This window comes from Balaenoptera acutorostrata, chromosome 1, assembly GCF_949987535.1.
Source record: "Balaenoptera acutorostrata chromosome 1, mBalAcu1.1, whole genome shotgun sequence".
Lineage (NCBI taxonomy): Eukaryota > Metazoa > Chordata > Mammalia > Artiodactyla > Balaenopteridae > Balaenoptera > Balaenoptera acutorostrata.
The window spans coordinates 184002952-184018704 of record NC_080064.1 but is presented as its reverse complement, the minus strand read 5'-3'; the positions used below and the strand labels follow the sequence as shown (position 1 = coordinate 184018704).

Genomic DNA, 15753 nt, shown 5'->3' with positions numbered 1-15753 from the left:
ATTTTAAACTATGCCCTTTTATGCTTCTTCTGTCTCTTTTAGCTTTCTGAGTAGTTCTTTGATGTAACAGAGACAGTTTCAGACAAGATTTCAGTTCATCTGGAAAAAAAGGTTTAAGTCTGGAGGCAAAATGCAGTGTATTTAAAATTTATATACTCTACAATGCCTTTGTTCTGAACTTGAAGATCCTGCAAAACTTCTAAGCTTCTTTGGCTTCTTCCTCTAAGCTCATTTGTTCTTCCTTGGCTTATTATCATGCAACTGTGACTTTAACTAGTGGTTCCATCGTTTAACTACATGCAGAGTCATGGCTGACACTTTCTGATCAATTGCCAATCCATACAGGTTTGACTGATAAAAGAGCCAATTAGATTTAAGCAAATTAAGGGACATCACCAATGTCAACCACTTATTAAACTGAATGCTGAATTCCATGCATACAAAACACTAATGCACTGAGCCCCATTAAGAGTTGAAATCCTAACCCCATTAGTAACTCCAGACCTTGAAGGGGTAAAGGTCATAAGAAAGTTTCATATTTATGGATTAACATTTGGAGTCTGTTTTATTTTTTTAATTCTTTTCCTGGAACTTTTGAACTTGCAGTATAATGCTATTCAAGAGCTTGGATTAAATATATTCTTCATTTCTAAGAGTATCTTAGTGGTAAATATGAGCATTATGCTATTACAAACAACCTAAAAATATAGTAATTGTAGAAATACAAAAGCCTGAGTACACACAAGTGGGTAAGGATATGCTACATAATCGAAGAAGAAAACAAAACAAAAGACCAAACTCCTCCAGTGGACCAAATAATATTTCAAATGAATTTTTAAAATAAAAAATGTGAGCTATAGGGATTTGCCACTGTCCTTCTATGTGCTGAGCTATTGGTCTCATGATCTCACTTGTCTTAATTTCCATCTTCAGAATAACTTGTGTTTATCATATTGTTTAATCATATTTTCCTTTTCTTTGGTCAAAGTTAAGACTTTTATTTTTTTAATACGATTAATTTGATTAAACAACATTAACGAAACAAGGAAGATCTGATAGAACTAACGAGGGTTTGAAATTAGATATTGTTGGACTTCTTTTCCCCAGCCTTATTGAGGTATAATTGGCAGACACAAAACTGCACGTTAATCATCATTTTTCTCATCAGAAGAAAACAGAGAGAGCTAGTATCAAATAAGATGTTTCATAACCATTAACTAAGAGTTGATGTACCAGGGTAAAATTCTGTGTGCTATGTCCCCTTACCTCTCCCAAATTCCAGTGTTAACCAACGTCTGTTATCCTATGTTTACCTAAGTAAACTAACTACAATAGGAAAGGAACCAGAGTGATGGGTTAGTACAATTTGAGAATATTTCTTACTTCTAATACTCCTGCCCTTCTTATAGTCTGGGCTCACAATTACATCTGCATGGCCACAACATTTCTGCACTGGACAATTTTATACAGAGGAGGTCACCTTTTCCACAGCTGGCTATAATATAAGGTTGCTCAGGTAGAAGATGAGGTCTGAGCAGGCCTGAACAATGAAAAGCTTACAACTTAAAACTGGTAATTAAGCTATCTTGACTGATTTATTTATTTACTCATTCACTCACTATTTATTCATTATGCACCTACCATGTGTCAGGTTTGGTCTAGGCATTGAAGGTAAAAATGTGAATAAGAAACAGTCCCTGCTGTTTAGGCTCTTATAACCAGTGATTGTGACAGTCAGATGAGACAGGCAATTTCAATATAATGTGATTGAACTTGGGGATACAGAAGGGCCCTATCTCAGCCTTGGTTGGTAAAAGGTGACTTCCCGATGGATTGACTTCCAAGTTGAAACCTAAAACATGAGTAGGACTTGGCCAGATGAAGGGGGTAAAGGAGGTTTTTCTCAGCCACATTTGAGAGCAAACACTTGTTAAAGAAAAACAATTAGCATTTCTGTCTTGCCCAGACTTTCTATTCTTATGTTTTTAAACTATACTGGAAAGAAAACATAGCTAAGGGTGTTATTACAGATCTTGCATAATTCAGCATTGAAAGACAGTAGGAATTCAACATCACCATAAAAGAGATCTAATACTGAAATCAAGGAAATGGCAATAATGATAACAATCCAAATATAATGGAAAAGTAAATAGCATATAGAACTTTCTCTGCCCATAATAAGTTGGTTCGCTTCTGTACATTGGTTCATTTATTATTCATTTCGGTATGAAACACAGTTCACTGGATAAAGGCATGGAAGATTTCTTTAATAACTCTCAGTACTAATTTAATTCTACTTAAACACACATATTCTAGTGAATGCCACATGCTTTTCAGCATGATTTTATGTGTAAATCAGGATAATATGTTTTCAGATCATTAAGTAAAAGGAAGCATGAACTAAAACCTATTTAATCAATGAGGTATCACCTTTAAACTGCCACAAGGTCATAAAAAAGATAATTTCAAAGCTATAAGTTTCCTAATTGTAATCAACAACAATCTAATGATGAAAAGAAGTATGTCCTAATGGCTGTAATAAACTTGAGGAAATCACTGTCTGTCTTTGAAGACATTTTGCTTCCTCTTTCGGTGAAGGGCCATCTCCCAAATTCTGGATTTCTGAGTACATGAAGTGAATGATTGCATGATGTCCAGAGAGTGCTGGCTTCCGGAGCATTATGATAATGACATGGATAAGCAACCACAGAGTAGAGATGAAGATAAGACTGAGCAGTTGACTTCAGTCCAACTGTACCACCGTAAAACAATATTCAGTTTCCTCCTGTTTGCATAATATTAACCCTTCTACTAACCCACTGACAGATATATTCGCACAGTGTATATTGAGTTAGCAATGGCAGCTTGCTGTGTTTAACTGAATCGTAGATACACACACACATATATTATAAATTATTAGGCCATACATTCCTAAACATACGGACAATGAATTAAATTCACCCCTTTTATAAATGCAATGTAAATTGCTGTAAATTACAAGCTATCTAAATCAGTGTTTAGCCAGAAAATGAGTATGTAACTCAAATATGCCACGTATTCTGTTAAGATGTCACTATACCACGGAAAAATCTCCATTAAAGCACTAATCACTCTTTAATACCTAAATATAAACAAGGGGTATTATATATTCAGGTATAGAGTCATCCCAATTTTTTATGCCTTCAAGCATATTGGGTTACAGTGAAAAATGAAGATAGGAATACCCAAAGTTTCTTTTGTTTTGTTTTGGTTTTCTGGTCTCAGTTCTTAAACAGGCACCCACCTAAATTCAATTCCCTTCTTTATTATTTGTTCATACAATACGCAACTGAGTTGATCTGCCCCAAAAGTCTCTTTCAAGCATTCTTTTCTTAAACAATGTGGCTTCTGCCATTTAGAGTTTCAAGTGTTTGGTAAATATCCATTCATTAATTCTTATAATGTCATAAAAGGTAGATAATAGTGAGTGGTTTTTATGACACAGCAGGTAATGAATTCTTCCTTGGAAGACGGGTTCCATACGAATTGTAGATTAACCCTTATTTTCCTCTGGTGATGAGACTTTTGTTGCTCTTATACTCTTTATGACTGGAGAGGGATTTTATCCAGCCCTGCAGAATGCTCTTAACATGGTAAGGACATTATCCTTTAGTACAGAATGCACTGGTTCCTGAAGCTGGGCTACAAGCCAACACTGGGTGTCCTAGGGTCCTTTTCCTTTGGTATTTTCAAAAAACATACATTTCTAAACACCAAATCGAGAATCATGTTCTTATTATTTTGAGGCATGCTTTCTGTTCAAGGGCTGTACATATCAATCTAAGGGAGATCTTTCTTCTTAATTAGTTCCCATAAAGAGTTAAAACAAGGGTGGAGTTGATTGCAGATCACAATAATTCTGAATAAGTCAATCTTTTTTCATAGAAATAGTTAAAAATAGCCAGATTGTGTCGCATTTCACATGTGAAAATGACGCTATTGAACTCTAATCATTAGGATGTGGAATTTAAAGATGTTTTTCCAGTGGTGTGAATAGAGTTTTCCTATTCTATTACCCTCACTCTGCTTTTTTTTTTTTCTTTCTGTCAAATGAGAGGTTTAGATATACATCTAAACTAGTTCTCCAAAAAACCAGGAATGAGAACCACTTGTATGAGAAAATTAAACCACAAATGGAAAACATAAATTTTGAATCTAAATGAAGTCTCAGACAAAAAAGCATTTCCCAATCTTCTTAACACGCATAAAGCAAGAGATACATGTGTGTGTACATACGCATACATGTAGACACAGTGTGAGATGAAAGCGGTCTCAATGAAACAACATCAATAAAAGGGTCTCAATAGAACAAACAAGAACAAAAGCAACCAGAAATACAACTGAGACTCTAAGTTCTAAAAAAATTAATTCTAACAATAAACAAGGTGTTCAGTGGAGACTTAGTTCTAGGGCATTTATATACACTTAGATACCAACGTTGTTCATAGACTTACCCCCTGGCGGCATTGAAATCATTACGGGATCACTTATCAAGCTGCCTTGGCTATTTGAAACATTCACTTGTACTGTATAGTTAGTAAAAGGAACCAACCCATCGATGAGCACGGAAAGGTTGGTCTCTTCACCACTGTACATGACTTGTGTGCCATTCAGAAGAGTGTAGTTGTCGTCTGCTGATTAAAAAAGAAAAATATTTAAATCGGTGCATACTTAAGGATTCTTTCCTGCAATTATTTGAATATTTTCTTGGGTTTCTAAATATACAGTACTAAACAGAACTATATATCAAGGCCCCGAGAGACATTACATGTGCTATTATCAACATGCATACTTTTATTATTTTGTGAACAAAGTATTACCTGAGTTAATATTATGTCCTCTAATCTATTTAGCACAGGGATTGAAATAACTGGACTGATAGTCTAAGACAGTATGAAACCTAATCACAAGTATCATGCCTATAAGTAAAAATACTGGGCAGATATATAAATTGATCACTTAATGGATTATTTACAATTGTTTGAGATTTTTTTAAAATCCTTGAATTTTCTTTGCTGTGTGGACTGGAAGGAAGTTACACTCTTTTCCTCCAAATGGAATGGTTCTGGATATAAACAGTGCACGCAGATGCATGTGTCATATGTTTCATTTATTATCAATTGGTGTATTTTCTGCTCATTTTGCTTGAAAGGTGAGCTGACTGCTTTCTATCTAATGCCTCTTTAAATCAGATTTGGTCAAAATATCCTGAAAAGCCACTAGGGATGGGAAGTAATATGTGTCCACTTTGATTAGAAGATCTATTTTTTTAGCTCTATGGGTAAACGCAGAGGTTGCTTAGCTCTATATGAGAATCACCATAAACGTGGCATCACCACGTCCTACCACTACCATCCTTCCAAAACTTCAGCAAACCCATTCTCAAATCTTAGCATGTCTAGGATATAGGAAGATACTGTTGTCTGATAACAATATTTTATCTCCCTCTTCTAGGCAACTGGGTTACATTCAAGGTTAAGGAGAGTTAGAAATTAGGCTTAAAATAAAAATAGGGCTACAACCGAAAACTGTATTGTAACATTTATTTCACTTTCTATGATAGATGCTTTCCTGAAAAGTTTCCATGAGGCAAATTTTTCAAAATATTGCTTAACTTGGTAAAATTTAGTTATACTTACTCTTAAAACACAGAAAAAATAATTAAGAATAGCAATATTTACTTCAAGTAGCCTTCTTCCTTTGCCAAAACACTTTTTACTATGTACCTTTAATTTTTCCCACATAAATTCTACAAAATATAAGCAAACAAAAAACACACATGATGCTGGACTTCAAGGGGAAAGCATATTTGCAAGATCCCTGGATACTGATATAATCTTTATTGTTTAAATGTTTTAAAAGGTAAAATATGGTCACATATGAAAAGTGATCTTGCACTGTGCAGTAGACAAAATTTAATAGTTGCAGTATTTACAAAAATAGTATATTTTTACATAGTTGTATAGTGCAAAGGAAAGTACATAAATTTGGTGATCAAAGAGTTTCTGCATTTGAACCTGTCCTTATTCTTCAGTAGCGTGCTCTTTGTAGGTTACTTAATATTTCTGAACCTCAGGTTTTTCTTCTGTGAGCTAGGAATGAGAGTACTCCTTCAATTGCCATGTTATTACCAAGGTTAAGTGGGATTTCTTTACAGCAGATGTTCATCAACAGCAGCTAAGAATATTACTGTTTCTTGTAATCCATACAGCAGATACATTCCAGACAAATATTTAGAACTAGCAAGTGATTAAGAATTATTCACTCTGTATTTTACTTTCTCAACTACCTACCTACTATATTCCCCCCCACCTCCATCCAACAATATATTATTAATCAAAATTCTAAGGTTTTTCAATTAATAAAACAACACTAATCTCATTCACTACCACTGGGCAATTGTTCCATCAGGTTGTATTTCAAACTCTAAAATTAATAAAGATCAAATGATGAAAAGAGGAGCTCATATCTAGTTATGAGCATGGGTAAGGTAACTTTAAAAATATATTAAATTTTTAAAAAGATACTTATAATAACTTTGGGTTGGAGAACTTAGCTGAGAATTTTGTTGCTGCAAAATATACAAGTAGTTTAAGTGTTTTTCATGAACAGAAGAAATCCCTAGTTAGTGCAAGAATTTATTACTCTGAACTTGAAATTGGCAAAGGACTGGTTTGTTCCAAAGAAAATAAATGGTACTTACGGGCTAAAACATGGGACTAATAATTTCTATTCATGTTTAGTAAAACAAGATAAAGACATATTCACAGCTTAAGAATGGTTTTAAGTTCCCAAAATTTGAATAGACAACACAAATATATATGTGAAGAAGTTATGAAACCTACAAAGTAGCTGTTGATAATTTCCTAATGCATTGAAAAGGCATTTCCAAATTATGCTACACTAGCTTTCATAGATTCTTTACAACAGGTCAACTTGATTATTGAGCTCCAGCTGCACGCAGGGAGTAGACTTTGCTAGGTGCTGATAACAGCATGCACCAAACAAGTAAGACATAGTTCTTACACTCAAGAAACTTGGTTAAGATTAATATGAATCCCTTCTAACCACGGTCTAAGACAAATTTCATTATCCACATCTGAAGATCTTCTCAAGTTCCCATAATGCCTAGCTCCTTAAAAACATTTTCAGTTATAGCTGAAACAATTGCTGCTATTGTCACATGCCCAGCTGTAAAATTTCAAAAAGGTCAGTTTATCCCAGGAGACCCAGGCAGATGCTCTATTGCTTCTAAAGTAGTATAACTGTACACATCTTACAAAAGATGGTAAACTGCAAAACAACAATGAAAATTATAAAAATAAGCCAGGAGAATACAGTTTTACACATTTTTAAGCCTGGTGCAATTGTAAGCTCAATGAGTTAACATCTATAATGATAACATTGGTGAGGTTTTTTTCCCTTGTATTTTGTTTGTCTTTGAAGCAAATTTCAGGCTGTAAAACGAACACTATTGCCAGCTTTGAAAATGGCATGGCAGGGGGAAATATATTAAGTACCACTTTATTCTAAGTTTCCCAGATAACATTAATACATGGTAATTATACAATTAGTTGTAACATTAAGTCCTAGTTATAGAACAATGATTACTCAGTAATTATAAGAAGTATATAATTACTCAATAATTATGAGAAGTATGCAATTACATAACCGTTTCGTTCAGCTGAAAAAAGAACGTGTGCATCTCCAGGAAGCATGCAGCTGAGCGAGTCAAATGTTCTCTCAGCCCCACTAACATACAACTCACTTCACAGACCTGGAGCAAATGACAGGATTTCAACCCTTGCTGAAGCTCAAAAATCTCCGGATTCAAAACCAAAACAGGATCCAGAGGTTTCAGCTCTTCTCCACTTCATTCTCCCTGCCTTCTCTTTCTTCCTTTGAACTTTACCAATTTGGGCTCCTAAATACTGGGGGGAAAAAATCTTAAAAATGCAGGTCCTCTGATCCTCCCTTTTGAGAGGGTTGGGCTTTACCACTTTTCTCTGCATAAACTTTGTTTTCAGTGGGCTGGAAAAGGCAGCCCTGTTGGTTGAGCCTCAAGAATCAAGCTAGAAAATGCTCAAGCGATAAGCATTTCCTATCACAAGTGACCACTCCTGTCTAGTCAGCCTGAGCGCTGACCCTGTCTGTGAGTATAAGTGGATGGTGCAGGCCCGGTTAAGATTCTGTGTTCTGGAACCAGAGCTCCCCATCTTCCCGCCTCCAGGCACTGTGAGTTTGGAGTCCCCCTCGTCCACCTTCTTTGGCTGTGGTCTGCGCCATCGGGCTTTAAGTGGGGATTGCACTAAACTCTTTACACAGTGGGACTGTCTGTACCTGTGTTCCAGGGCTCACCCACGTCAAAATCGCCTGGGGGATACTTCATAAACATTCACACACCTGAGTTCCACTCCAGAACTACTGAAGGATAACATCAGAGGGTATCAGGAATCACATGGAGATTCTTCTGAAGTATGCAGAACTGCTGATTTTAGGGTTATTTAATCCATGTTCAAGGTGGTCTTAAAGTAATGATCAAAATTCATTTTCTTTGCTTGCAAAAATAATGAGGTTGCATTTGGCATTCTTATTAATGATGCATTTAGATTCTAGCTTTGGGATGTAAAATGTTTACTCTATTAGTGAAACAATGCATCTTTAGAAAGTGTAAACCTGACTTTTAAACCAGACTGTCTTAACAGACTACAAAATCTAGTAGTTGTTCTATAAGAAAACTTAAAACATGCATAAAAATAATTTTTAAAATGAATAAAAAAAGAAAAGAAAAGGAAAAGCTATATCACGCAAACAGCAACCCTAAGAGAATTGGTTATACTAATATCAGATAAAATAGACTGTTAGACAAAAACCATTATTAGAGATAAAGAGAGACATTTAAAAATGATAACAGGTTATTCCATCGGGAATATATAATAATTATGGACATATATGCACCTATATATTTCTGATTTTGATCATAATACATTTTTTTTGCTCATTCTAGATTTTATAATAAATGAAACCATGAAGTATGTAAAAAATGAATAAACATTATTGCACACCTGAGAACAATAACTTAAGAATTTCTGAATTAAGTGTCTCTCTCCCTTTCTTTCTCTCTCCACTGAGGATTCAGTGGAAAGGAAGGATTCTTTGTACACTGACCAGTATCGTGCAATCACAAGGAAGAAACATATTTCATATAGATCACACAAAATTTTAAAATAAAATCTTAGATGCTATTTCAGAATATTCCACATTCTAAAGGATTTCCAAAAAGATTAATTCTTTCAGTCCTACTTTTCTATTTTATTTTGAAGAAAAAAATGTGTTAAATGAAGAAACAATCAAAATAAATCTCATATGCCCAACAGATTTCACATGTAAGGAAGTTTTCCTTCAGCTTCAAATACAAAGACCTACTAAAATGTTAACAACATGAATGCCCATTTCTAAGGCTAAAATCTTACTTTTAATGTTCTTATTTGCTGAATAGTAGGATATTTTCTATATAATTAGTTTTTAAGCCAAAACCAGTATAAACAGACATTTTCACATGTATGATTCACAGATGCATAAGTGATGGCTATTCCGGGAATATCATCCCGTGGGGTTCTCTAGATTGAAATAACATAAATGGGTATCCTTTCCCATTCTTGTTATAATCATTGTCACAAGAATTTTAATGCACCATATATTCCATAATTTTTTTTTCCTCTGTGCTGTACTGCTCTGACCTTTTCAATATTCTATAATTTGACTGGCTGGCCATTTCAGTTCTCTCCTTTTTACAGCCTTATTAACTTGTGGGAAAGAGGTGAAATGAACAACCAATCAGAATACATAATACTGCAAAGGTCAGCGTAGTCTTGTAACTATCATCAGACACAGAAGACTGTATGCCAGGCATTAACATCCTGATATCTTATTCATGTGACAAAGATTGTAACAAGAACAGAAAATGGCACAACATGAATCCATTCTCATGAAAAAGATCATAATAAGGAATGACAGCGAACAAACCAAACTGATTCTTGTTATCGTGTGAGGTTTTACATGTCAGACCTGGTCCTGTTTAAGTTAGCCTTTTTCTGAATCCAATTACACCTTATGGTAGAAAAGGTGTTGACTAATTTTCCCACTTCTGGCTGGAAAAAGAAAATGCTATATTTTTTCCTGTATTGGGGTCTCAATTTTAGTGTTGTTCAGCCTCACCTCATCATTACAGAATTCTGCCAATCCTGAAATCAAAAGACATTGAATGGCAGATCACAGATTAGGGCCATGTGGCCAAAATGCCCTTTAATGGGAGCTAAGAATTCTAGGTCATCTAGACAACACATATTAATATTTAAGTCACTTTTATTTCTTCTTTCTAAGGAGATTATTTCAAATTATTCTACCCATGATGCAAATGCATCCTCCAAACTTCATTATTCTAAGAGATCTTACTTTGGTAGAAATCTGAAAGTATTTGTTTAAGTTACTATATAGGTAAAAGGACCTATTCCTGTCTTTAAGTTTTTGTCAATGTAGAAAACCTTTATAGATCTCTACCTACATAGCTGTCTTCTCCACAGAACATTTTGAAAGAGAAAAAAAAAAAAAAAAAAAAAGCCGTGAAGCACTTAGGCCTCTGAGAAGGACAGTATTCTATTAATGCATCATACTTTTACCATTATTGTAATTGCTCTAATGTGATGTTTAATTAGTTGTCATCTAGTAAAAGCCGTAGTTCTTTGATTCCTTTTTAAATTTGTCATTCTACTGTTAGGACAATTGTAGTTCAGGGAATAAATACATATAGTATTTCATCAATTCACCAGAAGGTGCTCCAGAAACATTTGCCCTGAGTCTGTGCTCATACAAGAGCAATAACAGTTCTATAGATATTAAGGATCTTTTTGTTTTGTTTTGATTTTTTTAAATGTATGGGCAAGGGTATACTAAAGTTGCATAACTAAATATTTTAAATACCATTTTTTAAAGTCCTTTGGGGGCTTCCCTGGTGGCGCAGTGGTTGAGAATCTGCCTGCCAATGCAGGGAACACGGGTTCGAGCCCTAGTCTGGGAGGATCCCACATGCCGCGGAGCAACTAAGCCCGTGAGCCACAACTACTGAGCCTGCGCGTCTGGAGCCTGTGCTCCGCAACAAGAGAGGCCGCGATAGTGAGAGGCCTGCGCACCGCGATGAAGAGTGGCCCCCGCTCGCCACAACTGGAGAAAGCCCTCGCACCGAAACGAAGACCCAACACAGCCAAAAAATAAATTAATTTATTAAAAAATAAATAAATAAAGTCCTTTGGGGCATGGTTTCTTTTCATCAAGTTTGCTCTATGTACCACAGTCAGATTTCCTAAATGCGCTTATTTTATTAACATCAGAAAATAATTATATATAAACAGTGAATTCAGAGATTGATTATGTGTGTGGTAAATTAGGGAAGTATGGTCCATTTTTATCAACTATGTTGTGCTCTGAAAAGTCAGATTTTTTTTCTCCTTTAACCTTTTTTCCCCCCATTTGGACAAACTGTCAAAATGAACAAACAATTGCCATTATCTCAATCAGCCAAGAGCCGTTTGGGAAAATATGCTCCCACAGAAAGCGGTCTCTAGATTCCAAACTAAACATTGGACAGACATGAGCTTGACTAATCAATGAACAGAAGATGCTGTAGGAGAGCCTTACTAAACACACTGACCATGCTGAGCCTTGAGTACCACTAGTATCAGATGGAGAACTTAACCAGCATCAATCACAGAACAGAGTCAGTCACCAATTCTTAATGAAATGTTTATAATCTTAGTTTCAATGCTTAGATACATGCTTGAGACAGAGCCGCCATTAAAGGAGAACATGGGGGGCTTCCCTGGTGGTGCAGTGGTTGAGAGTCTACCTGCCAATGCAGGGGACACGGGTTCGAGCCCTGGTCTGGGAATTTCCCACATGCCGCGGAGCAACCTAGGCCCGTGAGCCACAGCTACTGAGCCTGCGCGTCTGGAGCCTGTGCTCCGCCACAAGAGAGGCCGCGATAGTGAGAGGCCCGTGCACCGTGATGAAGAGTGGCCCCCGCTTGCTGCAACTAGAGAAAGCCCACACACAGAAACGAAGACCCAACATAGCCATAAAAAAAAAAAAAAATAAATAAATAATTAAAAAAAAAAAAAAGAACCTTCAGCTGGGCTCAGTAATCTGCATTCTAACAAGCTCCCCCAGATGACTTAAAAAAAAAAAAAAAAAAAGGAGAACATGGATTTGCAGAGCACAGTATTTGGGTGAGAATTACGCCATGTTTTGCTGGCGATTCTATCAGCTTTATTCACTGCAGTCATAGAGTCACGTGTTCCTGGGCTAGTTATCTATTGCTGTGTCATCATCTTAGCACACACTGAGCAGCTCAAAACAACATGCATTTCTTATCTCATAGTCTCTGTGGGTCAGAAGTCTGGGCAGATCTTAGCTGGGTTCTCTTGCTCAGGGTCTCAAAAGGGCTGCAATCAAGGTGTTGCCTTGGACTATAGCCCTATCTCAAGGTTCTACTGGAGAAGGATCTCCTCCAGCTCAGGTAGTTGTTGCAGCATTCAGTTCCTTGCAGGCTGTTGGAACTGAGGGCCTCATTTTCTTGCTGGCTATTGCCTGGAGGCTACCCTCATTCCTTCCCACATGGGCCTCCCCAACATGGCTGCTTGCTTTATCAAAGCCCACAAGGGAGAGAGTCTCCTGGCAAGGTGGTTTACAATCTTAGGTATCACTGTCAGAACTAACAGCCCATCCCCTTTTGCCATAGTCTATTGGTTAAATACAAGTCACAGGTTTTGACCACATGCAAGGGGAGGGGATTATACAAAGACATAAGTACTAGGAAGAGGGGATAATCAGATGCCATCTTAGAGTCTGTGTGTTACAGGTTCTAAGCTATGGATATGAATCACCTTGCTGGAAAGAGATTTAGGAATAAATTGTGAACTTTCAAAGGTTTATATTTTTGAACTTATGGTTACCAAAGGGGAAAGATGGGGGGAGGGATAAATTAGGAGGTTGGGATTAACATATACACACTACTATATATAAAATAGATAATCAACAAGGACCTACTGTACAGCACAGGGAACTCTACTCAATATTCCATAATAACCTATATGGGAAAAGAAGCTGAAAAAGAATAGATATATGTGTATGTATAAATGAATCACTTTGCTGTATACCTGAAACTAACACAATATTGTAAATCAACCATACTCCAATATAAAATAAACATTTGAAAGAAAAAACCAAAAACAAACAAAAACCCCAAAACTAAATGAAAAACCAAAACAAAAAACCCCAAACAAACAAACAAAAAGTTTATGTTTTTGGAGAAGAATAGATCAATTAGTATAACAGAATTGCCTTTCCAAAATACCTAACAACATGGAAAAATTAGAACAAAAATAGTAGCATTAACAAGACCAGCTGAAAATCTTGGGATTTTCATATAAAGGGAAAGGAACAAATATAACATATAAAGGGAAAGGAACAAATAAATGGCATTGACTTTGAAATCTCACAAAAAGTTCCTAATTTTGCTCCTGGAGAAACAAATATAAACCAAGGAATCTTCTCTAATTTGAAATGAAGTGAACCTGAGTAGAGTTTGTACAGACAGGAAGAGGAGTCAGGGCTGGTCACACTGCTAAGCTTGTGCTGAGTTGGGGGAAGAAGCTGAGGTCCCCGGGAGTGGAAGATGCATGTGCATAAATGGAGGGGGTGCTGCTTCAAAGGACAGTTAATGGGATCTCAGAAGAGACAGAGAAACTAGATGCCCTAGAATCCTGTTCAATGCATCCATCCATATCCTCTATTTCACTCCCATTCCTCCCACCTTTACTCCAAGGCTATGGACAAGTACATTAACAGCAACACCCAGTTCTCAAAGTTTAGGTTGAAGGAAGACTAACTAGCACCGGAAAGAAAAGACATAGACCATAGTCAGAACAAATGAAAAGTCTGGACCGAGCTGCCCATACTAGGCATAAGCCAGATGAATTTGAAGGAAGAAATATGAAATATGCGTACATATAGCCAAAAGGAAAGAAAGGATCCCAAGATAAAAAGACAACCACACAGCTCCAGGGGAAAAAAAAAAAGATACGTATTCCCTATAAGATGAAAAAGGATACTGCAGAGGCAGAGAAGCAAATTGGAAATTAGAAAAAAAAAAAAAAATCATGGAGGATTTAATAGACAAGTGAGAAAAAGCAAGGAACAGAATAGCAACAGCTAAAATCTAAATCGATAGCATGATGGAAAGCCTCAAGATAATCATCATCAATGCATAAGAAAAAAGATCAAGAAATTACAACAGAGAGAAGATGATAGAGATGTGGAGAGAAAATGATCAGAAATATAATTTAATTAATTATTATTATTATTATTTTGGTAAATGAAAGGATAGCTAAAGCTCACATGGGCACTTGACCACAAGATTGCCAGTTGGATGCTTCCACCTTGGGACCAAGAAGCAGGATGAGGCAAAACAATGTATGGCTTAGGGTCAGTTAGGGTTTCTTCTCGCTGTCTCGAGAATTGTTGAGAACACAGAAGCAGAGCTGCAATTGTCCAGGGCTGCTAAGTGGTGGTGCTGCTACCAGTGGGGGTGTCCTCCTGTATGTAACCTGAGGCACAAGCTTGTCTGGGCCAAGCTATTTGTAGTTTCTGTACAAGTATGACTCTGCCACTTTCTTGTCCACTTTTTGAACTGCTCAATTCTCTTACAATAATTCATTTTTGCCTTAATTAACCAGAGTTGTTTCTGTTGCTTGTTACCAAGAAACCACTCATGAATTGAGAAAGGTCTGAAATGATGTTTGTCATTTGTCAACATTAGTTACTTATAGGTAGTGGGATTTTCATGAATGCCATTACTCTATATTACATGAATTTTTAAGTTAGCATGCATAATTTTTGTGAAATCCAGAGAATCATGAGAGGGTTGAAAGATCCAAGGAAACTATATGAATTGTATTTAGACTTATAAATAAATCGGGATCCACAATCTACAGGCTACAAGCCAAATCTGGCCAGAAACCTGTACTTGTAAATAAAGTTTTATTAGAACACAGACAATTACACGTCTAGGCATTGTCATGTTATAACTGCACAATTCAGTGGTTATGGTAAGACCATGTTGCCTGTAAAGTTTAAAATGTTTACTATGTGGCCCTTTACTGAAAAAGTTTGCTATCCTCTGAATTAAACAACTGAAGTGACAACCTTTTAAAAATGGTCTGCCTTCCTGAATAAAGAGATTTACAATTTTTACATTGATTTTCTTGAGTAAACTCTTTAAAGAGTGGAACAGGGTATGTTGGAAACATTACTGTATTGATGGAGCCCTATCTTACATTGCTGCACTGTACTGCTGTTGATGCTTTGAAGGCCTTTCACTATCCAGTCCTTATAAATGCAAATTACTGAAAAGGAAAAAAAAGGCAGGAAGAAAATATGTTACAGAAAGTCCCTAATTCCACATGCCCAGGAAGTTTGCAAATGGAAATCCAAGTACATCATAGCGATGATAGCTGCTGTTCTAAAGGTTTGATAAGAGTAACTGAAGAGGGGACCTTCAAGATGGTGGAGGAGTATGACATGGAGATCACCTTCCTCCCCACAAATACATCAGAAATACATCTACATGTGGAACAACTCCTACAGAACACCTGCTGAACG

The 15753-nt window shown here is 36.3% G+C and overlaps 1 protein-coding gene across 1 annotated transcript in view; it reads right to left on the bottom strand.

The window, feature by feature from the left end:
* The window catches only part of USH2A (usherin), an 800956-nt gene that overhangs the window by 323415 nt on the left and 461788 nt on the right, over positions 1-15753 (bottom strand). The window contains exon 37 of the mRNA XM_057531465.1: positions 4494-4673. Coding sequence (XP_057387448.1) covers positions 4494-4673 — 180 coding nt within the window. The remainder of the gene's footprint in view (positions 1-4493; positions 4674-15753) is intronic.